At 40.7% G+C, this 26,959-nt stretch overlaps 1 protein-coding gene across 5 annotated transcripts in view; it reads right to left on the minus strand.

Moving 5' to 3' along the window:
• Window positions 1–1,435: 1,435 nt before the first annotated feature.
• Window positions 1,436–26,959, minus strand: part of TTBK2 (tau tubulin kinase 2) — a 153,502-nt gene continuing 127,978 nt past the window's right edge. For all 5 annotated transcript variants that reach the window (XM_046008710.1, XM_046008711.1, XM_046008712.1 and 2 more), the window contains 4 exons: window positions 23,065–23,276; window positions 20,282–20,870; window positions 6,918–8,191; window positions 1,436–3,430 (listed from right to left, as the gene is read on the minus strand). In XM_046008710.1, the coding sequence (XP_045864666.1) occupies window positions 2,968–3,430; window positions 6,918–8,191; window positions 20,282–20,870; window positions 23,065–23,276 (2,538 nt within the window). In that variant the 3' untranslated portion in view covers window positions 1,436–2,967. The remainder of the gene's footprint in view (window positions 3,431–6,917; window positions 8,192–20,281; window positions 20,871–23,064; window positions 23,277–26,959) is intronic.

The raw sequence follows: 26,959 nt of genomic DNA on the forward strand, positions 1-26,959 counted from the left end.
CAAAACCAAAAATCCTGTGCCAAAAATGTTATGCTCAGGGCTGCCAACTTCTCTTTTTAGCCTGAGACACTGAATATCTAAAAGCACAAACTATGCTTTAAAAACCATTAAGTAAATTTCTATATGATAGTACTTTTACGTGGACCTATTGATACATATGCTATAACTAGTCTGTTTTCTTTTGAAAGTATCAAAGCTGAAACATCTTTGGTTAACTCTTTCCTCTACATGCAAGATGAAGTATTCTTAGACACTGAGGCTATTTCTCTCTGGATACGGAGTTCGTCGGTGCCATCTGGAAAAGGGGGCAACATAGTGGAAGAGTTGGGAGAAAAACAGAAGAAACCAAGAGAGAGAAAACATCCAATTGCCATATGGCCATCACTGTTTGTTTCGACCGCTAGAAGAGAAATACCAATAAGAAATAACACACACACATGACTATAGCCTCATCTGCTTTTCCAATGCTTATAATGGGCACACTTCTAATGACAGGGGTCAGGATTTAAAGCTGGCTACTTTTAGCACAATTTAGCTAATACAAGAGAAAAAAGAAGATAATTCCTTAATTGTAGACTACTCCACTCCCCCCACCATCCAAAAAATAGTGAGATGCAAAGAGGAATCTAGAATGGCAATTTTTAAGAGATTTTTTTTTCCTTTAAATCAATTTATGTCAGACCCATGATTATTGCCCAGTTTATCCCCTTTAACCATAAGGACAGAATTATGTGATTAATGTGACAAATTTTTGAGCCAGTATTACAAGCGTGTCCCAGTAATTTTTTCCCTTATCAAAATCTTTTAAAAGTGAAAATTAAATAGCCTATATTGGCTTGAAGGCTGCCAACCCTTGCATTATACACAAAGAAGGCAAGAAGAATCTGAAGGGTCCCATGCCAAGAACATATTTTCGGAAAATGAAGACAGGCGAGGCCCAAGTGTACACGAGGCACACAATAAAAAGCAATTTCACCATCTGTGATCTTGAAATTACAAATGGAGGAGAAAGAATGAGTTTATATAAGCATGTTTCTCTATATATTTATAAATATTTATATCATTTACCATGAAGACATGCAAGTAGTGTTATAGCAAATATTATACAATATCATACAGAAGGACTGGTCTTCCAGTATTACAGTTGCTTTAGTTAAATAGCAAATATGTCTTATCTATTGCATTCCTCTGTAGTGCTTGAAACTGGAGAGAAATTAAGATTCTACACTATGCTACATTTCTTACGGGAGATCGTATAGGACTCGATAGTGTTTGGAGTTTCGGGTTTTTTTTGTTTTTGTTTTTGTTTTAAAAACAGCTCCGCACAGAGAGAACGAGAGAAGATCAGTGCAGCTTCAGGGCAGCTTTGATGCAGCATCATTAGAATGTAGTCACCTGGTGAGGAAACAGGCTTCTTTTTGTTTTTTTTTTTTTCCCTTTTTTTTTTCTGGTTTCCAATTCAACCATATTTGATTTGGCAGCAAACACAAGGTCAAAGAGAAAGCACAGATGTTTGCTAGAAGGCAAATTGCAACAGCAAGCAGACCAATTTACCTGACCTCAATAAGGTCTGTACAACACAAAACACCTACAGAGTAGAAAAGAGCCCATTGGAAAAATCTAGCATAATTTACTTTTGCCTGATTCCTGTTAGCAGAAGACTGAAATGAGAACAAACACGCTCCTCCTCGCAGCTTTATAAATTGAGGTTACAAGGAAATCAGGTCCAAAAGCCCAAACATTCAAACTAAAGCATAGGAGAAGCAGTAATAAAACAGTAAAAGATAGATATTGAGCCTAAATTTATTTCCCCAGATACTCATTCCTTACTGGCTAAACGCATATAAAATACAAAGTTTTGAGGATTATAAGCCTCAACAACGTACCTAATTTCTGTTTTTTTTTTCTAAATCTCTAAGAGCATAAAGTCACATTCCACAGCATCGGACTTCCCTGGTATCATCTTGGAGGTTGATATTGGAAAAAAGTCAGTATCCAGAAGACCTAAGAAAGCAAGGTCTACTCTGGTCGGTCTTCCTTCCACAAGGAGGAAATGGAGGGGAAGAGGGTTCTTTTGTCTTGAAGGGTGTTCACCCCACTCTGTCCCTCTGTCCCTAACGTGCTAACGCCTGTGCAGTAGGCTCTGTTTCAGCTTCTCCTTCCTTTACCTAAGTTTCAGTAGTTCTTTTTCACAATAAAAATATACTGAGTTAAGAACTGCGAACTGTTACTTTTTTCTGTTCCACAGAAAAATATTAGGGGACTGAAAAAAAAAAAACCACACACACAACTGGATTGGAAGTTTTCAGCATGTGCTGCTAAAAGCATATTAGAATGTACTGTTAAAGTAAGAGAAGGGAGATTGATTCCGGGGAGATACTCTAACTTTAAAAACTGTGAAATGCAGGGAGGGTAGTAGGAGTGAGGCAAAGTCAAGGTGTGAACTCCCAGTACACAAATAAACACACGAGCCGTGTGTACATGGGCACTGGCTCCTCAGCAGCAGACTCGTTATATATCCTCCTACTGGAGCAATTCTGACTCTCCAAGGTTGGGAAGTTTTGAACGAAAATATTAAAACAACAAATTTCACTTTTGCTATGTAATCTTTGAGCAACGCCTTAAAAAAAAAACCAACAGGCCAAACCCCTTAAAATTCCATTCCATTTCCTACCTTCAACTCTTTTGTTTCAAAGGCAGCTGAAAAATGAGAGTTCCTTTAATCTCCCCCTTGGATTTTGCTGGATTGCCCCTTCCTATACAAAGGCATTGATTCCTGATCTGCTTGCTGCCTGCCTTAGGTAATTCCTTATCATAAATTGATGTCTTCTTATAAATAATTTATCATGTTACTTTCTTTTGCAAGAGAAGATCAACACTGATTGTTTAAATAGACAGCGCAGGGACACACATGCATCAGGCTGAGGAGGAAGATCTCACACCTTTCACAGAAATGCAGCCCGGCTTCTACCTGCTGAGTTTAGTGGCTGACTTACTCTTCCCAGGGGGGGCTTTAGTGCTGGCCGAGTGGTGGTGGAGGCTGCTGGATCCTTTCAAGCCATTCTTGCTGGGTTTGCAGTGCTCCTGTTGGCAGGACCTCCTGGAGGAGGAAGATCCTGAGTGGCTGGGAGGGGACTTGCTTCTCCCCAGATGCGGGGACGAACTCCTCTGGTCATGGTGGGGCCGGGCAGCCCTGGATGGTGAGGAGCTGGACGTGCGAGGCAAGGAAGAGCTTCGAGGAGAGGCACTGGGACTTCTGCGGGGGACAACTGGACTCTTGGGTGGTGTTTTTGGATTGTGGGGTGATCCTGGACTCTTGCACTGAGGAGTGCCCCGGGGCTTCTGAGATCCATTTTGAAGAATTTGGGCCAGGCGGGAGAACAGGTCTGAGTCAGAATTGCTACTCCCTAGGACTTTATATCTGCGGAGCCTTAAAAGAACAGACAAGAATTCTTTGCATTTTAATCCAAAGGCGTCCAGAAAGTCACAGTGTCCTAACGATAATGTGTACAAGGTGAGTGAAGTCAGCAAACACTGGAAACAGAGTTACTCTTTCACACACCACTTGCATGAGCCTGGACAAATTACTTAACCTCTCCTTTTTTTTTTTTTTTTTTCAAAGTGAAGTACAGTTGACAATGTTGTGTTAATTTCAGGCGTACAGCATGTCGATTTCACAATTCTATACATTAACAATGTTCACCATGATAAATTTTGTTACTGTCACTGTACAAATTTATTACAGTATCATTGACTATATTCTCTTTGCTATACTTTCCATCCCTATGACTTATTCTATAACTCAAAGTTCATACCTCTTACTCCCCACCCTTCACCTATTTCGCCCACCCCTCCCACCCTACTCCCCTCTGGCAACCAGCGGGCTGTTCTCTGTATTTATGAGTCTGTTTCTGTTTGCTTGCTTGTTCATTTTGTTTTGAGATTTCACATGTAAGTGTGAAAATACCATATGATTTCACTTATATGTACTTGGTATTTGTCTTTCTCTAATTTCACTTAGTACAATACCCTCTAAGTCTGTCCATGTTGTAAATGACAAGATTTCATTCTTTTTTATGGCTGAGCAATATTCTATTACATGTACACACACACACCCCTACATTTTTGCCCATTCATCCATCAATACACACGTTGCTTCCATATCCTGCCTATTGTAAATAATACTGCTATAAACCTGGGGTGCATATATCTTTTCAGATTAGTGTTTTGTTTTCTTTGGGTAAATACCCCGCTGTGAAATTACTGGATTGGATGATAGTTCCATTTTTCATTTTTTAGGGAATTCCATTCTGTTTCCCATAGTTGCTGCATAAATCACATCCTCACCAGCAATGCACGTCACCTCTCCTAGCTTTTAATGGGAATGTTATCTACCTCCCAAGATTACTGGGCAGCCAAGAATAATGGCCCAAGTAAAGTATTTAGCTGGCTGGCTGCCGTTCAGAAGGACTTAAATGTTGTTGGTCCCTTTCTCCTATGGCACGTTTGCTCTTCCTCTTCTTCTTTTAAGTTTTTATTCAATCTGTATACTCAATACGGGGCTTGAACTCATGACCCCAAGATGAAGGCTGCACACTTTTCTGACTGAGCTAGCCAGGCACCTGGCCTGTTTGTTCTTCTAATTTTAGGATCAATTTTAAGAAATATCTCTAGCATGTTAGTAAGTGTGAGAGAGAGTAATCCATTTTGTGTAAGGCTCCAAGACAGAAATCTGGCATGTGTATATGCAGACATTAAACTCCACAAAAGGAAGTACACTCACCAACATCAGGAGCTACAGATGAAAGTATTATTTCAACCTCATTTAACACTTTGCAAAAGGAAAGCATAGTCACTGGTTTCTCTGGGCTTCAGTGTCTGTCTCTGACAATAGTCTGAGATTCAAGAGAGCTGGGTTTGGAGACTGACTGCCCTGTCTTACTGGCAATGGAACTTGGGCCCTAGAATTCCACATCTAGAGAATATTCATATGAATATCAGTGTCTCCTCTGGCCTACATTCTTTCTGTCTCAGCCTAAAACCCACTCAGTTAAAGAATTTAAACAAACTGCTGGGGGCCTGGATGGCTCAGTCAGTTAAGTGTCTGCCTTCAGCTCAGGTTATGATCCTGGAGTCCTGGGATCAAGCCCCGAGTCAAGCCCTGTGACAGGCTCTGTGCTCAGTGGGAGCCTGCTTCTCCCTCTCTCTCTGCCCCTGCTCATGCTCACTCGCCCTCTCTCAAATAAATTAAAAAACAAACAAACAAACAAAAAACCCCACAAAACTTTCAACTGCTGACATGCCACTCCTTATGGAAGGAAGTGGGAGAAGAACTTGCAAGTTCGTATTAGCAGCTGCAGGATACAGGGGCATAAATAGCCATCATCACTGTCATGGGTCAGCAATAAACTACTGATTTTTTTCTCTCTTCCTCCTTTCCCACCATCTACTTATTCTGACATGATGAAACTCCTTCTGGCTAAGCCTACCCTCATGGATGTTATAGTAAAATCGGAAGAATGGAATAAAATAATTCTTCTGTGCCAGGGCCTATGTGGGAGTGTTGAGTGACCCCTGAATTCCCAGATGAACTCCAGGCTGGTCAGCTCTGTGACACAATGCCACACGTTTGGCTTGGTTACCAAGTGCTACTTTTAAGGGGCTAGCAAAGTGCTAAGTAATAAATAATAACCAAGATTTGTTTGCTGAAGTCCAAAGCAGCTCAAGCCACAGAGGACAAGAGGACCTCTACTAAGTACAGAGGACAAGCAAAAGGAAGAGGGGATGTGTCGCTACTGTTCATGGAATCACCTTTCTAAACTGTTTCAAATAATCACCTTTCAAATGACTTCTGTTTACTCATCACCATGCTTCCTGTAGGAGTCTAGTCCCACTGGCACTTCAAATCCAATGTTTAGTGACCCTTGAACCTGAAACCCTATGGCAACTCAGAGCTAACTTTACCTAAGGGGAGCAAGTTCTGCTGGGTAATGATAAAAATAGACTCTAACTTTAATACACTTCAGAATCCATAACAATAATCCATATTGCTGTACTATCTAGAATAGGCTACAGTCTTCATTGTATTTTGATTTTCACCTGGTTTTTGTTCAAAGGCCATTCTTTTTCTCATTCTTCTAACAGGGCTGAGACCATTTTAGTCTGTGGAATGAATAATCGCTCTCCAACGAAAGCACTCTTAACTGGTTTATCACCTCCCAATAGTTTCCCCCTTCTTTAAAATATAATCATCCTATGGTCAACTCTACACAAGAATACTTCAATTAACAAGTACACCATACAGTAAACATTGAAGTAATACTTTTATTATGTATGGCTGCATGTATCATCAGACCTAAGGGAAACTACCTATAGGGTTTTGTGTTTGTTTACTTCATTATAATCAGATAAAGAGCACTGTGACCAGGACCCATTCATCAAATTATGGACACAGTATTTTTCACTAGAATTTGACATCATAATGACATCTCTTATAATGGGATTTGGACGAGAAAAGGCTGGAAAATTACCGAGTATCTAGTTAAAATGGACTAGAAGAGAAATGACCTTGGTTGCATGCTAATTAAACCCGGCACAAAGCTCTACATGTACGCAACCACATTGTGGTCCATATGCACAACCATATTTGATCCTCCCCAAACCACAAGGCAAATATAAGACCTATTTTATGGATGCAGAAGCTGAGGGTCACAATGCTAGAGAGTGGGAGCGCTAAGAGTTTACTTGGATCAGTATGACCCCTTCTTCCATACTGGCCTATAAAGCTTGGGCAAGGCAGTGAAGGCAACAGATCATCAGACGCAGGCAACAGAGAAATGAGACCACTGATGTAACGTAATCAAGCAGACACAGAGAGAACATTACACGCTTAACACAGTGAGAACACAGAGCCTTACCTGGCTTCCACTCCAGGCCTCGTGGGAGGCTTTCCTGGTGGCGGCCGAGGCAAGAACTGAGCTGAAGTTGCGCTACTGACTTGATCTGTGTTGACCCATGAAACTGGCCTTGGGATTTTGCTCTTTCTGGACTGGGAAATGATAGGTGACAGAAAGCTGTCTTCAGCTGATCTGCTCAGGTGTGAGTCTACAGCCAGTCTTGACAAGGGAGCAAAGACCTCCTCCTCAGAAAAGGGGGTGGGAACAGTGGCTAGTCTCTCCTCCAGCAATTTATCAGAGGCACTTGAGAGATCCCCAAGGAAAGACTTGAGTTGCCTTTTTTCCACCAGAAGCCTGACGAGGTCTGGCTGATACGCTTTCTTTTGGAAGAGCTTTTCTTTTGCGGAGACTGAAGAGGATGATTCAAAAGTTGAGTCTATCTCTTGGGCTAGAACAGGGATTCGGCTGTGTCTAGTTACAAAGGATGACCTGATCACGTCCTTCCGGGATGGGGAACAATGTTCACTCTCAGAAACACAATGAAATAATTCCCCATTTCTAGGGGCCATTTTCTCTTTCTTACCCTCTTGGTGCAAAAATGCAGACAAGTCTCCCTGCTGACCTGGCAAGTCTGCACTCCTGACGTCATCATCCTTAGACGGCTTACCTTTTTGCATTGCTGCCACCTGACCTATCTGTCCTTCAACATGTGGGTCAATGACTCGTGAAGAAACTTCTGAAGTTTCAACCTCCAGAAGCTTCATTATCTCATGATTTTTGTCTTGATTTGGCACTACACTAAAAGTGTGTGTCTTTGCCACCTCAAGAGGTTCAGTGGTAGCTGAGTGATCTCTTTCCACATTTACCAAGTCTCCTGGAAGGGAGGTGATCTCAATATAATCCTGCCCTTTACTTAACTTCTCGTCTTCATTATCTGACCCTAGAAGATTGCTTTTCTCTTCAGTTTCCCTAGGGAGACTCTCAAGTTCTCTCAAAGCCAGTCTGTTATGGTCAGGATGCTCTTTTGGTCCTAGATCTTGAGATTTGTTACACTCTCTAATATTGGGTAACAAGTCATGACCAGTATGATCTATCTGCAGCCCCAAGTCTGTTCTGCTTCCTCCACTAGGAGGTTCACCTTCTGTTACAACCAGGCCAGAGAAGTTCTCCTTTGGAGAGTACAGTTCCACAGTGGGTTCCACAGGCTGAAGGTCCTTCTTCTCTTGCTGCTGACCATAGTGAAAGCTTCCTGAAGTTGACTGTGTGGATGCCACAGAGGGTCTAGGAATTGTAATCTGGAGAGACAGGAGAAAAAGTGTTATGCAATAATGTGGAATATAATGAAGATGCATGATTTGAAATTTCACACGTCAAATTCTAATTTGTAAGAGGAACACAGATATTGACCAGGTCTGCCCAACTCATATTTAAAATGAACAGCTCTGAATCAAAGTACATGATGCTCAAGCTCTCCCACCCAGGAGCTCATCATGAGATGAGCTCCAGGCTCATCTCTGCCTCTTCTTTAGCCTGCTCTGTGCTCTACAACACTGACTTCTCCAGACTGCACGACCCAGGCTCCCTTGCCTTCTGATTTCCGGCTGGGTTTGCTCAATGGGCAGCACCAACAGAGCATCAGAGTTGGAGAAGAGAAAGGTCTGGGTATTATTAGTATTTTCAAAGAGATTTATTTATTTATTTATTTATTTATTTATTTATTTATGAGAGTGTGTGTGTGTATGTGAGAGAGAGGAGGAGCAGAGGGAGAAGGAAAAGCAGACTCTGTGATGAGTGGGGGGAACCCCAACAAGGGATTCAATCCCAGGACCCTGAGATCATGACATGAGCCAAAATAAAGAGTCAGACGCTCAACCAACTGTGCCACCCGGTGCCCCCAGGTCTGGGTATTAATTCTCTCTGCATCCCGCCCAAGGGACAGCAGCTTTGGTAGTGGCCACAGTCTACCAGTTCTGACCACAGCTGCTATGGTATGGCTCCTCTCCTAGCTTTTATTCCCTCTTCCTCCTCCCACAAGACTCAAGATAGAAATGGCTCCCTCCACTGATGCTTCTGTTAGTTCTCTTAACTCTTCCCACCCATCTGTAAAAAGCTCTTCTCGGTAAATTCTCTCCAAGTCCCCTTGAGTGTGCCAGCTATTTTTTGCCAGAATCCAGATAGAGGATTACAGAGGAAAAAATTACTGGCAAATTATTGTACATTTAAAAATTCCAGATTTACATGCATATTGTTCCTCATAACTTCTATCAATCAATGTTAGGAATATACAAGCAAAGCCATACAAAGAAAGACATTTCCTAACGTTTCATTATCTTCTTTAATTTTTTAAGGTCAAGCCTATGATACATTAAATTCTACCATCCTTCCACTGAGGTCATTTAACTCTATGTGAAGTAAGCCAAGCAGAGAAAGACAATTATCATATGGTTTCACTCATATGTGGAACATAAGGAATAGCACGGAGGACCATAGGGGAAGGGAGGAAAAGCCAAAGAGGGAGAAATCAGAGAGAGACGAACCAAGAGACTATGGACCCCAAGAAACAATCTGGGGGTTTCAGAGGGGAGGGTGTGGAGAGGTGGGGTAACAGGGTGATGGGTATTAAGGAGCACACGTGCTATGATGAGCACTGGGTGTTATACTTAACTAATGGCTCACTGAACACTACACATCAACAACTATGCACCATACAGTGGCTAACTGAACATAATAAAAAAAGAGAGAGAGATTCAATATCTATTAAGAATGTCCCAGGGGCACCTGGGTGGCTCAGTGGGTTAAAGCCTCTGCCTTGGGCTCAGGTCATGTTCTCAGGGTCCTGGGATCAAGCCCCACATCAGGCTCTCTGCTCCACGGGGAGCCTGCTTCCTCCTCTCTCTCTGCCTGCCTCTCTGCCTACTTGTGATCTCTCCCTCTGTCAAATAAATAAATAAAATATTAAAAAAAAAAAAAAAGAATGTCCTACCTTAAGACTCCTAAAGTTTCTACATTTTCACATTTGTTAAAAGTAACATGTAAAAGGCCATCTGGGTGGCTCGGTTGGTTAAGCGACTGCCTTCAGCTCGGGTCATGATCCTGGAGTTACAGGATCGAATCTCGCATCAGTCAGCCTCCCTGCTCAGCAAGGAGTCTGCTTCTCCCTCTGACCCTCCTGCTCACATGCTTTCTCTCTTTCTCACTCTCAAATAAATAAATAAATAAATAAATCTTTGAAAGGAAAAAAAAAAGTAACATGTAAGAAAACAAAAGTGATACATAAGGGGTCAGCAAGTATCAACCGCATAAACGGGTATGGAAAAAAAGCCTTTTTGAGAAAGGAAATAAGCCAAATTGTTTCACGAAGCCAATTTAGTTCTAGGAAAACTATGGAAATTGGTCTGAATTCAAAGCAAAATGAATTTGGAACTGTTGTGGGAGATTACGCTTAGACCCCACCTTAGTCTACAGACATCAAGAAATCGGTGTTGTTCCAGAGTCAGAGATACAGTCTGGATCTGTTTCTCTGTGTGTCAGGAATACAGTTAGGTTTATGAACGTGTAAAGCTTATCCTAAGCCCAGCCCAGGAGAAAACACCTAACTCATGTCCTGAAATAGCTCCTGGATAGAACCAGTATCCTGAGGATCTGTCAGGTTAACTGAATAAAGACAGGCTGTTTGGGTTCAGACGTGAATTCTTACAATAAGCCCAGACCTATAATGACCTTCGGGAAAAGGGAGTAAGTTCCAGCAGTGCTGTTGCCCTTCAGGAAGTCACCTCACACCTCTATCTCTTTCATTATTCTAAAACATATTCAGGCAGATGTCAATTTCCTAGTATATTTTAAAAATCATATTGAAACCTAACATGTACTATTCAAAATGTAATTTTTAAGACCTGAGAGTGATGGGGATAAGAAAATCAGGTACGAAGTTATAAAATGCCAAATAACAAGGGAGATGACTCGACCTACATTGAAAATACACTACAAGTCACTTCATTATTATATGTAATTCCAAAACATCAGCCAAAATAAACTCAGCAGTGTTTACACAAGTAATAGTTTACCACTCTTTTAAGATTGGAGCTAGGGAATCCATGCACTTCTAAGTTTAACTCATCTTAGATTGAGGATATAAAAGGATGTGTGTGTGGGCACCTGGGTGGCTCAGTGGATTAAGCCTCTGCCTTCGGCTTGGATCATGGTCTCAGTGTCCTGGGATTGAGCCCCACATCGGGCTCTCTGCTCGGCAGGGAGCCTGCTTCCCCCCCACCCCCTCTGCCTGCCTCTCTGCCTACTTGTGATTTCTCTCTCTCTCTGTGTCAAATAAATACATAAATAAATAATCTTTTTTTTTTTAAAAAAAGGGTGTGTGTGTGGTATGACAAAAGGAGTGACAATCTTTTTAAAATTTTTTTAGATTTTATTTATTTTTTTGTCAGAGAGAGAGCACAAGTAGGCAGAGAGGCAGGCAGAGGCAGAGAGAGAAGCAGGCTCCCCACTGAGCAAGGAGGCCGATGTAGGACTCGATCCCAGGACCTCAGGATCCCAGGACCCCAGGACCCCAGGATCACTCGAGCGGAAGGCAGCTGCTTAACCGACTGAGCCACCTAGGCATCGCAAAGGGGTGACAATCTTGTACACAGAAAAGATACTCTGCCTGAATTTTTCTTGAAAAAAGATTTTGGCAATTATGATGAACTGCATAAAATACTCTCATATAATATTTCTATAGCATCCTAGGTTTCTAAAATATTCCTAAAACCATTTTTACTAATTCCATTTCATATCTGCCCTACATTTCAATTGGGTGCTATTTTTTACACAGATTTCACAAATGAGAAAAAAAAAAGTTCAAAAAAGTCACGGATAGGACCGAAGGGTTTTGAAAATCATGCATATCATACACAGCCCACCACATGCACTATACTCAAATGAAGTCTAGAAGAGTCTGCAAAAATATTATCTGACAAGATAAAAGGAGAAAAACCAAAGAACAACAGCTAAATGTAGAAAAAGGAAGACTAATTCTAAGTATAGCTGAAAATAACTTCCTTTTTAAAAATCTTTTAAAATTTATTTATTTATTTATTAAAGTTTTTTTTAATTTATTTGACACAGAGAGAGACAGCGAGAGGGAACACAAGTAGGGGGAAGTAGGAGAGGGAGAAGCAGGCTTCCCACTGAGCAGGGAGGCTAATGAGGGGCTTGAGCCCAAGAGCCAGGGATCATGATCTGAGTGGAAGGTGGACGCTTAATGACTGAGCCACCCAGACGCCCCTGAAAATAATTTCCTTAACCTTAGACTGTAAGATTTGAAAGCAATTCCCATGCTGGGACAGTTTACAATTAGACTAAATCAATGATCTGCCAGTAAGCCATATGCATTTTTTGTATCTTTAATTTCTATAATTTACAAACATCATATTAAGGCATGAATTCACTCAAGTCCTTTCTTCTGTTCTCTAACTGTATAAGGTAACACCTTTTTACAGAACTAGAAAATGACCTTGGTATTTTCCATTTCTTTAATATTAGTTTTACTAATGCCTACTACTCAATTTGACTAACATCAGTCTCATTACTGTTTAGTTCAGATAAAGCAGCCTCATTATTTATCATTATCCCATGTTTATGACTGGCCAGATAGCAAGAGACAATAAACAGCAAACTAGTTATTATGTACACTTAACTTATAAATACCCTTTTAACTTTCATCTCATTCAAGGGCTGTAATGTTAGTAAGATAATAAAAACTCTGGGAATTCAACATTGATACCAAACAGCCTCTCTTCCAAATAAAAGGTATGTGATTTATGAAATATCTAGATCTCATTTTGTTTTTTTGACAAAATTTATATACTTTATGAGTATTTGCCAAGAATAATAGTTATATGAACACATTCCTGGTCTTTTAAAAAACTTAAATTATTTATTTATTTAGTTATTATTTAGAGAGAGAGAGAGAGAACATGAAAGGGGAGAAGCAAGACTCCCCACAGAGGTGGGAGCCTGATGCGGGACCTGATCCCGGAATTCCGGGATCATGACCCGAGCCGAAGGCAGTGGCTTAACCAACTGAGCCACCCAGGCACCCAAAAAAACTTAAATTTTAAACATTTACATTTCTTTGAGCCATTCAAAGACTTCTTTTGTTTAAAGCATCTTTGGAAAATTATGAATAAAACTAAAATACTAGTATTGAACCATGTTTTTAATGTATCAAGTTTTTATTTCTAGAGAGTGCACAGCAATGATAACATTTGAATGATAAGAGCCCCTACATGCTAAGAGAATGTCCCACTCTCTTACTTTTAACCCCTATTGCTTACTCTGACCACATTTATGCTGGGCACTATCGCTGAAGATGTTGCTGTAGTGTGACTTGGCTTATGGATGGGGGCTGGCAGGAGGAGAAATGGAACAGGCAGCAGTCTGCTACATAGGTGGAGAAAAGTGAAAACCTGAAGCCTCAAGACCTAATTAAACAAAAAGTAGAAGCTGCTTTTTCTCTTTCCTGTTATCCCACTCCTCAGAGACAGTCACTCATCGTCAATAGTAACAGTGTATTTAGTGTGACTGGAAACTCTAAGAATTTTGTGGGAATGCTAAAAATCATAAGCAAGCCATAACTCATACCCAGAGATCAGAAGTCACAGAAAAGACAGACTAAAATAAAAATATTTTTGGCTGGCCAGTGATTACACATCACATATACAGCTACAGGATTCACAGTCCGTTTTCAAGCCCCTTCACATGCAATACTGGAAGACACTTCAGGTTTGAATCTTGTTCAGGTTTGAAACTTGTTCCCAACTTTCATAACCTACAGATTTCTATCATTGCATCTCTAACACTTAAGACTGTTTCCCTTTACTAGCCTGAAGACTCTTGAAAGCAGCGAGGAGACTCATAGGCTTTGAATTCTTCGATGTCTAGTGCAGTACCTGATACACAGTAAAGGCCTGATAACTAATGGAACATGAGACTGCATCACTGGATGCCTGGGTCCTTTCCATGGAGCCTCTCCCAAGGGATAGTCCAGTCTGTTACTTGAACACTTCACAAAAGGGCTTCCTTTACTTCCCAAATCAGGCCATCCAATTTCTGCTCTTTTCTGTTCATAGACTGAATTACACTGTCACAGATAATTTCAGAGGTGTAATCGCATACAAACAAAACTTTTCTATCATTACAGTGACCAAATTTTCCAGATCAAAAATAGGTATCCGTGGTCAGAGGACATGTGGCCACTCCCCAGTCAAGGTACATGCAGTCAACAGAGATTTCTCCTGCAAAATCCATTTCAAGTTATTCCAGAAAGTCTTTACCTTTTCACATGACTAAACTATACTACTAATACATTACATGGATCATTCCTTTCTTCAGTGGAGGCTCTGAGTAGTCCCTCTAGTTTATACAAGGGCTCCAAACAGACAGTGGAACCCATTTTGCTGGGAAAACCACATGAAACTACTATTTCAAATGAGTCATACCACTAAAATGTCTCTCAAGTTCTTACTGGAATTTTCACAGTTCAATCCCTCATCGTATTTGCTTGAATTAATGCCAAAGCCTCACTGGCTGCTGCCCCAGCCCACTTCCCCCACTCAGCTCCCAAATAGCATGTTATTCCCCTCCCTCAATCCTGACAGTTTCTTGTCCCACAGCCCACACAGCTCAGTAGAGCAGGTGAATCCCTGTTATCACCTTACCTTCTGTAGCTCTTCTTCAGCCTTTTTCCTTTGTCCTAAGAAAAGGGCACTTAGATTCTAGATCACTCATTTAAACTCTGACTCTGAACTCTTGATGCTTTAAGCCTCTATGTCTCTGTACGTACTGTGTTCTCTGCCTGATATCCCTGCATCTCTTTCCAGCAAACTAATTCATCCTTCAGAGCCCTCTTACTTTCGAAGTGCACCTTAATATATTTTTTTAAGATTTTATTTATTTGTTTAACAGAGACAGACAGCCAGAGAGGGAATACAAGCAGGGGAAGTGGAGAGGGAGAAGCAGGCTTCCCACTAAGCAGGGACCCCGATGTGCGGCTCGATCCCAGGACCCTGGGATCATGACCCGAGCCGAAGGCAGACGCTTAACCGTCTGAGCCACCCAGGTGCCTGAAGTGCACCTTAATCTTCCCAGGAAAAGATTTTTTTTTTTTAAAGATTTTATTTATTTATTTGACAGAGAGAGATCACAAGTAGGCAGAGAGGCAGGCAGAGAAAGAGGGAGGAAGCAGGCTCCCTGCCAAGCAGAGAGCCCGATGCGGGACTCGATCCCAGGACCCTGAGATCATGACCTGAGCTGAAGGCAGAGGCTTAAACCACTGAGCCACCCAGGCGCCCCCCCAGGAAAAGATTTTTAATTTTTATTTCCTCTCCAATTATGAAGTTAGTGTATTTTCAAAATTTCAGTTTTCATCGTAAAAAAAAAAGTTTTGATAATAAAAACCCCCTGATTTCGTACTCCTTAGTCCTAGGCATGTCCACCTGTGTCCTCGTTTGTGTACACAGCTCCACTAGAATCACTTCATGCTCTTTAAGGTAACTGTTGGACATAGGCCTTTGGTGCCAACTGATTATCCCTGGGGTAGAGTAAAGCCTGGAACTTAGGAGACAACTAATAGAACTGAAGGAATGAAAAGAAGAGGACTAAGGCAATGCAATCACTGCTGATCTGATTTTCATAGAACTGGGATTGGTACTGCTGTCAGTCAGTCCCAGGAATTCTCTTAATAGATGTTGACTACCAGACAGATCACACACACACACAAAATTACACGACTCTCTCTCTGTCCTGTTCCCACTGTGTGCATTATTGTACACCGCCTTTCTCCTTCTCAATGTCTAAGAAATAAGTCAATGAGAAAATTCCTTCAGGATGTTGATAATCCCCTGGTGTGGGAACATAACAGAGTCTACTCCAGTAGCCTTCTGCCTCTTTATAGATGACCTCACTGTCCTATGGTTTTGTGTCATCAGTGCAAAAAAGGACAATATTCCCTCTGCTTGCTACACAGAGTTGTTGTTAGGATCAAATATGAATGTATTCTATGAAATATAAACGTAAGATTAATATGGCAGCCAGTCTCTCTGATGGTCCCAATGACCTCTGCCTCCTGGTATTCAAACCCTTGTCTAGTCCCTTCCACACTGTAACAGAGTTGGTCCACGTGACCAACAGACCCACAAAGTGCTCCTTCTGTGCCCCTTCTGAGATAGTTATAAAAGAAACTATGGCTTCCATCATGGTGGAGTCCTATTCACTCTACCACCCCATCTCTCCCCCTATCTCTGCCTCCTTCTCTCCTCAGTCTGTGCGAAAGCCAGCTGTCATGACAAGAATGGAGAGGAACTGAAGCCTCTGGCCAATAACCACAGAGTGTGCCTGGAAGGGGATCTTCCCATCCTGGATGAACCTTACAATTCCTTACATAATATACATGTAAGGATGGACCTTACATAATAGGGTTATGATTTTAACCCTAGGTGACAGCTTGACAGCAACCTCATGAAAGACCCTGAGCCAGAACCATCAGACTGAGCCATTCTTGCACTCTTAACCCTGAGAAACAGGGTGAAATAAGTGTCGTTTAAAGCTGCTAAGTTTGGGGTAATTTGTTACACAGCAACAGGTAACATATTGGTGGTGTTATTATTTCCCAGTCACATTTATACAGCTTCCAAAGGTAATATTAAAATGAAACACTGGCTTTTTTTTTTTTTTAATTTTATTTATTTGACAGAGAGAAATCACAACTAGGCAGAGAGGCAGGCAGAGAGAGAGGAGGAAGCAGGCTCCCTGCGGAGCAAAGAGCCCGATGCGGGGCTCGACCCCAGGACCCTGGGATCATGACTCAGCCGAAGGCAGAGGCTTTAACCCACTGAGCCACCCAGGCGCCCCGAAACACTGGCTTTCTAAATGACCATCTAGAACCAAGAGACCATGTGGTACAATCTGCCTTGATACCCGTTAAGAAAGATGTCTTCCACTTCTACATTACTTTTCAAATTCAACCTTCTCCCTACCAACAGTGATTACCCAAGGTCACATAAAACTGGTCATATTCTGCCTTAACAGCTCCTGCCATTCTGGACCAGTTGTTAGACCTCTTTTGAAAGCAGTTCATTTTTTCTTCTCTACCCTTGTTCACTTATGCTCTCTTAATTTTGTCTCTGCATTTTCTAATCAAAATATAATTTAATATTTGTCCTGTAAGCCAAAGGTTGGTCTCATTTATTTCCTGTAAATCTGTGTTACTTAGCATCTTTTTAGAAATGACTAACAGCGGGTCAATTTCAATACTGTTTACCCAAGGAAAAACTTAATTTCCAGTAGAGCCCCAAAACAATTTCTTTCAAATCTAGCAAATTTATCCATCTTTCAGAATATATTATCTAAAAAGTTTACACATGCTATTTGATAATCAGTGGTTTCATGTGTAGGGAGGGAAGACCTAACAAAGGCTCATGAATCTGTACTAAGACATAAAGAGAACTAGAGGGTGCTAAAACTCATCGGTTAGTTTATTATGCCAACTATGACTATAATACAGATAAACTTTTGCTTTGCCCATTTTTATAGCTCTTACATATTTTAAGACATCAATATACTTTCCCTTCATAAAAGAGAAACAAGCCTGAGTGAAAAAGATACAAACTAACAAAGTGTTTTCCATTAGAATATGTCTTAATTTAAAATACTCAGATAGCCCAGTAATATGGTTTAGCATATCATCCAAGCTAGAACATATAATCAGAGTTGTAAAAGATAGGGAGAGATTAATTGGCCGTACTCCCTATTTAATGTGTCTGTAGTAAATCAGGGAAATAATAATGTCTGTTTTGCAAAAGTAAACTCTGAATTTAAGCCTCAAGAAGAGAATCAAGATAAATATATTTTTAATCCCTGCCCAAGTGAAGGAAATGGTAGGTTTATTACCTTAGACATAAATATACAAATAATGTAGGTGTTATTTCTTTAGAGACCTTCAGTTAAGAAAGATATTTTTATTTAGAACTAGACGGTATTGTTTTGAGCAAAGTAAGTCAATCAGAGAAAGACAATTATAATATGATATCTCTGATAAGAGGAATTTGAGTCAGGGCAATGGGTTTGGAGGGTAAGGAAGGAAAAAATGAAACAAAATGGGATCAGGAGAGAGACAAACCATAAGAGACTCTTTTTTTTTTTTTTAATGATTTTTTTTGTTTGTTTTTTGTTTATTTTCAGCGTAACAGTGTTCATTGTTTTTGCACCACACCCAGTGATCCATGCAGTACGTGCCCTCCCTATTACCCACCACCTGGTTCCTCAACCTCCCACCCCCACCCCCTTCAAAACCCTCTGGTTGTTTTTCAGAGTCCATAGTCTCTCATGGTTCATCTCCCCTTCCAGTTTCCCTCAACTCCCTCTCCTCTCCATCTCCCCATGTCCACCGTGTTCTTTGTTATGCTCCACAAATAAGTGAGGCCATATGATACTTGACTCTCTCTGCTTGACTTATTTCGCTCAGCATAATCTCTTCCAGTCCCGTCCATGTTGCTACCCATAAGAGACTCTTAATCTCACAAAACAAACTGAGGGTTGCTGGAGGGAGTGTGGGTATGGAGAGGGTGGTTGGGTTATGGACACTGGGGAGGGTATGTGATATGGTGAGTGCTGTGAAGTGTGTAAGCCTGACAATTCACAGACCTGTACCCCTGGGGCAAATAAAACATTACATGTTAATAAAAATAATTAATTAAAAATGTTTTATTTAAAGATACCTGAAAATAAGATTGAACTTATAATATCAAATATATGAATACAAGTCTTTCAATAACTTTACAGAGAAAATGCTGCAGGCAGCATAATAGAACCATGAGAACAATCTTTGTGGATAAAATACTACTGATGGGAAAAGGCAAAAAATACTAGGAGAAGTGGAGCCAAGGCTGTAGAAAGCCTCTTTGCAGGGAAGCACATCAGAACGCAGTTGGAAAAATGCTTGAGTGACAGTGAATGCACAGTAGGACAGAGTCAGAGAAAAGAAGAACTGAATGTGGGAAGATGGAAAGAAAGAATGAAATAGGAAAGAGGAAGGGTGGGAGGAAAGAGTGTTAAGGGGAGGGGAGGGAGGTGGCTGGACCTGCTTCTAGTCCATAGGTTACTCTGTACAATTTGAAAAAGGATGCTCCTCAAAGAGGAAACAGAGCCACACAAAGATGCACAGTTTGGTTAGCAACGTTGGGGCTAGATTTCAGCCCCTACTTCCTCCCTTGGTTAGGCTGCTTTGTTCAGTGAACAACCTGTGTATAACTGTACAAACCAGTCCTGGAAAAGAAGGAAAGACTAACTCTGATGAAGAATGAGGCAGGCATTTATTTTCCTATGCTGAAGTGCAGATGAATTCCTACAGAGCTATACACAAAATCAAATTTTGTCATTTTTTCTCACCGTTTCATACCTGCATTTGGAATTGTGTTCTAATAAGAAACATTTCAGCTTGGGGAGCAATGCGTTTCTGGTGAGCTGGAAGACATGGCTGCTACATGATTAGGGAATTTAAGGAAGTCTGGTACTTCTACCCATGCAAGGACAGATGTAACTGCCCTCGGGCTGGTGCCAAAGATCTGTGTACACAGTTCCTTACTGCCTGCATGTTTGGCTTTGCCGGGGCTCCTGCGGCTCACAGTCCTAGGGGCATCGTTGCTCACTGATAATAAAAGGATAACAGGTGTCTCCAGCTGAATGTTCAAACTGAGAGTAAAGAGTACAGCTTCTTCAAAATGCTTCTTTGAAGAAGACATTTATCAACAACTGCTCTCAGCTACTTGTTAAAATGCAGACTCCTGGGCTCACTCTATCTCAGACCTATTGAAGCAGAAGTTCTGGAAGAGAGGCCAGAACTCTGTGTTTTAAACAATGGACATCAAAGCTGGAAAACTACTATTTAAGAGGAATGTAAAATATGACAAATTTCTGTGTGGAGACTACCAAAAAAAAAAAAAAAGCAACAAACAGAATTAGGCCTAGCCTATGAAGTACAAACCACATATGCCTTCCTCACCAGATTTATAAGATTCGAAAATCTCTAGAATTACAAATTCTTAAAGTCATAGACAAACGCATAGATAGCTCCTGTGGTCTAATTATAGATGTTATTCTGAAATTAGGTTATAATGACACTTCATGGGTTGAATTGCTATCCTGACAGAAAAGCTCATTTGTTTTGAGAAATTTCATACTGGATGACTGACGAGAGAAGTTAGTCTAGACCTCACTTCCCATCTCCATGTGCCAAACCTAGGCATCGCTGATCAATCTTAGTTGATCAACTGTTCATTCTTTTTTAACAGCACCTTGAGTGGGTAACAGAAAAATAACTGGAACAAATCTCTTACCGCTGTGAGGGGTCCTTCTGCTTGTGCTTCCATGGGACTCGTGGGTGTCACTGCAGCAAACTGGCCGGCAGTCCCCGCCTGGAGTTCCAGCCGATCCGTATACTGTTCCGCGGCAGCAGTGGCAGGACATTCCCCAGAAAGTGCTAAGACCACACCTGAGGGTTCTTTCTGTAAGTGATTGCTTTCTGCCCAAGGACCCAGTAGGAGCTTCTCATCTTGAGGTGATTCCTCTAGGACTTGAAGGACTTCAGGCTCCTCATCAGAAGGGCTTCCAGTTGTTTTATGACCTAAAGCCTCATTTGTCCTAAAATCCCGAAGGTCCTGCTCCTTGTCCACAATCACCCATTCTTTGGAATCAACCTCCTGCTTGCAGGAGCTCAAGTTAACTGCTATAAATCCATTGCTAGCACCACCATCTGCCTGTTCAGGGGTGTTGGCAGAGGCAGGCTTTGAAGCATCTGGAAGATATTCCTCATCATAGTGCCAGATGTGGTCAGTACGGGACACGGCGGGAACACAAGGCTTATGAAGTAGAGAAGGGAGAACAGATTCCTTGCCTGCACTGGAATCTTTCTGCATTTTCTCCAGGCTTAAAAAAAACAGAGAGAAGTTACTCAACTGCTCTAGGAAAATATTTATTATATAACCTATAAGCTCTATACAGAACTAAGATTCACACACGGAGGAGAGAATAATATATAAATAAATATATATATATATATATAAAATATATATAATATATAAATAAAATATAAATAAAGCATAAGGAAAGTTTCAGAGGCCGCTAATGTTCTTCTCCACCTGTCATAACCCGGTTTTGGAAGATGGAACCCATGGGGGAAAGATGGCTCTCCTGCTGCAGGGCAGGGAACAAGCCTAATCAGGTTGATTTACGGGATCTCATTCACCTTTTCTAGCCAATTCAATCACATGGCCCTCTGCTCTCTGTGGGGGACTGAGGCAGAGCTGGGCCAAGGGGATTTTGCCTCATCAGAAGCCCTACAAAAGGAAATGAAGAAGCTAGTATAGGAAAGGAAATGGAGAAGCTAGGCAGATGCTTTATGTGTTTTGTCTTCAGAGATGTACGTAAATGTAGACTCATTCAAGGGAACTTCAAAGGCAGAACTTTTAAGAAGAGCCACTACGCCTGCTTGGCGCAGCCCACTATGGGGCACACCCAGTGATGGGGGTTGCGGATGTGGCGTGGGGGAAGCTTCAAGGTATATTGCCTGTTTAGGTGGCTTAGAAGGCAGTCAACATGGTATATGAACCTCTGCTACCTGAGGGTCAGGCGACAGTGAGACCATTCGGCTGCACTTACTTCTACGAACAGTTCTCTTCTTCAGGGGAGCAGTTTAAGTGATATGTTTCTTCCTTTCCAAGTTTGTAATTAGGTGCTTCAGTTCCTTCAATGGTTTCCTACTCATTCTAGGTTCTGGCCTGAGTTCATTTTCTTAGATTACTTCTGTTTTCTCAACTCTATTTCTCAGCTCTTCCCACAGCAGGGACTCTCTTTTTAGTTCCATTCTTTTATTAAACTAATTCTTTACCAAACTAAGCTTTTATCCCTATTGCATTTATATAGTTATTTCTAACATTAGCCACTACTTGAAATGTTTAAGCACTGCCCCAACTCAAATTCATCCTTTTGATCAGATCAATGTATAAACAGAAGCTGCTTTTTTTTTTTTTTTAGAGATTGTATTTTTATTTATTTGAGAGAGAGAGAACATGAGAGGGGAGGCAGGGGGAGAAGCAAGCTCCCCGCCGAGCAGGGAGCCCAATGTGGGACTCGATCCTGGGATTCCAGGATCATGACCTGAGCTGAAGGCAGTCATTTAACCAACTGAGCCACCCAAGCACCCTATAAACAGAAGCTTCTATTACATAGGTGTGAGGCTGAATGATTGCCATGGAAGGAATAACACACATATATGAAGGACTGTCAAAAATGGAAGCTAGATTAGAATAGGCTGAATTATCTTTGGACACAGTAACTACCATGTCAATCAAATACGTGGTCTTTCTCACCTAACATCTCATTACCAAAAGTAGCCACCAGTGATGTATACTGAAGGGTGTGTGACTATCACTAGTCACTTGGCTCTTAATATTACTGCAGCCTTCTATAATTCATAAACATTTCCAAATTCTTTTTAAAGTTTCATTTCTGTCTTCTGTTATCAAAGTTTGGGGATAATGGGACTTATAAACATGAACTAGAGTCATTACCTATGCATAGTTCTCCAAAGTTCCACTGTTCCTTCTTTCCAGGAAGAATGATAAACTTATTTGTGTCTATTTTTCCTACAGTACTTATTCATAAAAGGCATTCATTAAAGTGAATTTAACTGACTGTCCCTTGTGTATACATTACTTGTTTCCCTCCTTCACATGCCCCCCTCCTTCCTGTATTCTGCCTTCTTTATCACGTGCTCTCCAACTCTACATTGCATCTTCTCATTCCAGTGAAAGAGATCCCTTACAAACAAAGCAAAAAGCTCATTTAACTTATACTGGTGTCATGAAGTTACCAGCTCCCACTGCTCAGCTCCCAAACCCAAAGGTTACAGAACTTGTAACAATTTTATAAGACAATTCACATTAGGAATCACAATGATAATTAAAAACATGGATGGAGATGAGAACTTAATCAAATCAGTACTACAAAAATGCAAAATTTTCTTATTTGAAAGACTAACAAAATTCATAATGATGATAATGATGACGGTAATTATATATCTTAGTAGCTTTAAAAAAAAAAAAGAAAAATTATTTTATACCAGGTCTCAAGAAACTTGTCTGTATCTGGCTTTGGCTCCAATGTCAGACGTTTTTCCAGCTCAAAGCTGTGGATGGAACGTAACTTCCGCACCAATGGAACATCTCTGTCGGGCTGAGTAATCTCAGAGCGGACACGAATTGGGGAACCAAGGCTTGGAGCATTCAGAATACCGTTTACTTGACCGTGGCTATTCTCTTCCTCGGTAGCAGCCTAGACAAATATAAAGAAAACCATGAAAAACATTCAGGTGACTGTATGTGTAGCAATCATTGAAGTCTTTCAAAATAATAAATGCAAATGCTTGGGAGGTGTTTTCAGAAATAAGGATATTCTGGACAGTTGACATCATTACATATATGTCTACTAACCCTTCATAAAACGAGTTTTCTTAATTTATTCTCAGTTCAGTATTATTCCAGTTTTTTATATTTGGGGTACAAAGATAAACAGTTTAAAAATGTTTACCCACAGGGGCGCCTGGGTGGCTCAGTGGGTTAAAGCCTCTGCTTTCGGCTCGGGTCATGATCTCAGGGTCCTGGGATCAAGCCCCGCATCAGGCTCTCTGCTCAGCGGGGAGCCTGCTTCCTCCTCTCTCTCTGCCTGCCTCTCTGACTACTTGTGATCTCTCTCTCTCTGTCAAATAAATAAATAAAATATTAAAAAAAAAATGTTTACCCACCTTGACTTTTTGTATCCTGTCTAATGAAATACTTGCAGGACTCCATTCCACTAAACTAAAAATAAAACCTGGAAAGGCATTTTCTTGGAGACAGAAGTGGTCTCACAAGAGGTAGGATGGGTCACCAAGCCTGAATATCCCCTTGTTCCCTCTCTAAAAAAAAAGTGAAAAACCAAACAAAAACAAGAAAACCTGAAACTAGAATAAAAAAGAGCTGGGCAGAGCAGAAGGAGGTTGAACATGATGCAGCTCAGAGCAGTGGGGCTGCCTAAGGACAGATGCCCAGAGTAGTACACTTACCAGAGAAATTAAACCTGACCCCAATACTGGGGTGAGAGAGGGAAGTCTGGTACGTCCATTCTGATTAGAGACCCACAGAAGATGCCCAGTTGGTCTCAAACTGGGGGTCTACTTCTAGCAGAAGCAGAAGACAATCTCTGAAGGAAGGCTTCCCAATCCCCAATTTAGGTCTACAGGATTGCCATCAATTATTAACTAATAAGTAAAACACTAAAGATAGTCAAATACACAAGAAGGCACACCACCATGACTAAGAGCAGAAATAATAACTTTTAGAAAAACATTTAAAACTTCCTAAGACTTGAGGGGCACCTGGGTGAGACAGTCAGTTAAGCATCCGACTTGGTTTCAGCTCAGGTTGTGATCTCAGGGTTGTGAGATTGAACCCCATGTCAGCTCTGCATTAGCGTGGAATCTGCTTAGGTTTCTTTCTGCCTCTGCCTTCTCCCTCCTCTTTCTCTCTTATTTTTAAAGATTTATTTATTTGAGAGAATCTTCCAAAGATACCAGATATTAAACTTGTTAAGATACAGAATACAGGGGGCGCCTGGGTGGCTCAGTGGGTTAAGCCGCTGCCTTCGGCTCGGGTCATGATCTCGGGGTCCTGGGATCAAGTCCCGCATCGGGCTCTCTGCTCAGCAGGGACCTGCTTCCCTCTCTCTCTCTCTCTGCCTGCTTCTCTGTCTACTTGTGATCTCTCTCTGTCAAATAAATAAATAAAATCTTAAAAAAAAAAAAAAGATACAGAATACAGAACTGTTATGCATCAAATGTTTAAATAAATAAAAGTCATTATCACAAAGATCAACAAGGGATTATTTGAGATTAACTGATGAATTTAATATTAAATATTCAATTAACAAGTTAAACATCAAATTACCCAGAAAAAGCCAAAATTATTAACCAATGACCTAGAAGACATAGCAAAAGAAACCACCTAGAATGGAGCACAGCAGGAGGGGAAAAAAAAAAACAGAAAAAAAAAAAAAGAAATTATATAACAGAATGAAATAGCATATGTTCACGTAGAGTCCCAGGATGAGAGAACAAAAAGAATGAATTAGTGGAAATATTTTGGTAGGAAATAGCTGTACATCTCCTAGAAATGATATGAAACTATGAATCAAAGATTCAGGAAACAAGCTATCCTAAGCAGGATAAATGAAAAGAAATGTAAGCCTACGCACACTCTAGATAAAATGCAGAACACCAAAGACAAAAAGAAAAGTTAAAAAGCCGCTGGGGTAGCAAAGACAGAGAGCAATGGACCATCTACAAAGAAAAAAAAAGTAAGAGTAACAGACTTCTGAACACCAGTAATTGAATCCAGAGGAAAAATAACTGTCAGTCAAAAACTCTGAATCTAGTATAAACTCTCTTTAAAGAATGATGCTGGGCAACCCTCTCAGGGCCCCTCCCTCCTTGGAAGCTTTGTACTATCATTTTGCTATCGTTCAATAAACCTTGCTTTGATGCCCATGAAGAAAAAAAAAAAGAATGATGCTAAAATAAATACATTTACAACTAAGTAAAAATTGAGAGAGTCCCCAAAGACCTCAACTAAAGGAACTTCTAATGGAAATACTTCAGGAAGAAAGAAGACAAGTCCAGGACTTTCAAAAATGCAAGGATATAGTAAACATCTTTGAAAAATCCAGACAAACATCACTGATATTTAAAACAACAACAACAACAAAGCAATACCAGAGTATCTGGATGGCTCGGTTGTTTAAGTGTCCGACTCTTTGTTTTGGCTCAGGTCATAATCTCAGGATCGAGAGACCAAGCCCTGCGTGGGGCTCTCACAGAGCTTCGAGCCTGCTTAAGATTTTTTCTCACCCTTCCCCTCAACTCCTCCCCCGCCTCTCTTCCCCCTCTCAAAAAAAAAAAAAAAAAAAAAACAAACCCAAAACAATACTAGTAATATAATTTGAGTAATGTTTTTGAAAAGGAAGGAATTGGGTGTCTGGGTGGCTCAGTCAGTTAAGCTGTCTTCCTTCAGCTCAGGTCATGATCCCGAGGTTCTGGGATCAAGACCCACATTGGGCTTCCTGTTCAGTGGAGAGTCTGCTTCTCCCTATGCTTCTCCCTCTGCCTCTCCCTCTCTTCCTCTCCCTCAAATAAATAAAAAAATCTTTAAAAAAATTAAAGGAAGGAATTAACAAATAGAAGAGAACTAAATACAGATTAAATTGTGATGATGGGTGAAAGAAACTAAATAAGTCATCTCCAGGTCAAGTGCCATTTCACAGTCTCATACACACAGAGATACTCATGTGGGCTGGCAACTGAGAATGTCACAAAAGGTTTTTTTACTATAAGAACAGTTTTTTCTTTTTTACTATAAGACAGTTATAGTCGACATTATAAAAATTTGACACTGACTTCTTGACTACATTTCACTACCTATTCCTGATTACTATTAGTCCACATAGGGCTTCTTCTTTTGTCTTTTTTTTTAAATAGTTTATTTTTCTTTTAAAGAATTCTTTTATTTTAATTCAAATTTGTTAACATATAGTGTATTATTAGTTTCAGGGGTAGAATTTAGTGACTCATCAGTTGCATATAACACCCAGGTCTCATCACAAGTGCCCTCCTTAATGCTCATCACACAATTACCCCAACCCCCCCATCCACCTTCTTTCCAGCAACGCTGTTTGTTTCTTACAGTTGAGAGTCCCCTATGGTTTGCCTCCTTCTGTTTTTATCTTATTTTATTTTTCCTTCCCTTCCTCTATGTTCATCTTAAATTCTACATAAGAGTGAAATCATCTTGTATTTGTCTTTCTCTGACTGACTTATTTTGCTTAGCATAATACCCTCTAGTTCTACCAACATCACTGCAAATGGCAAGATTTCATTCTTTTTGATGGCTGAGTAATATTCCATTGCAGATATACCACATCTCTTT

The sequence above is a fragment of the Meles meles genome, chromosome 6 (assembly GCF_922984935.1).
Source record: "Meles meles chromosome 6, mMelMel3.1 paternal haplotype, whole genome shotgun sequence".
Taxonomy (NCBI): Eukaryota; Metazoa; Chordata; class Mammalia; order Carnivora; family Mustelidae; genus Meles; species Meles meles.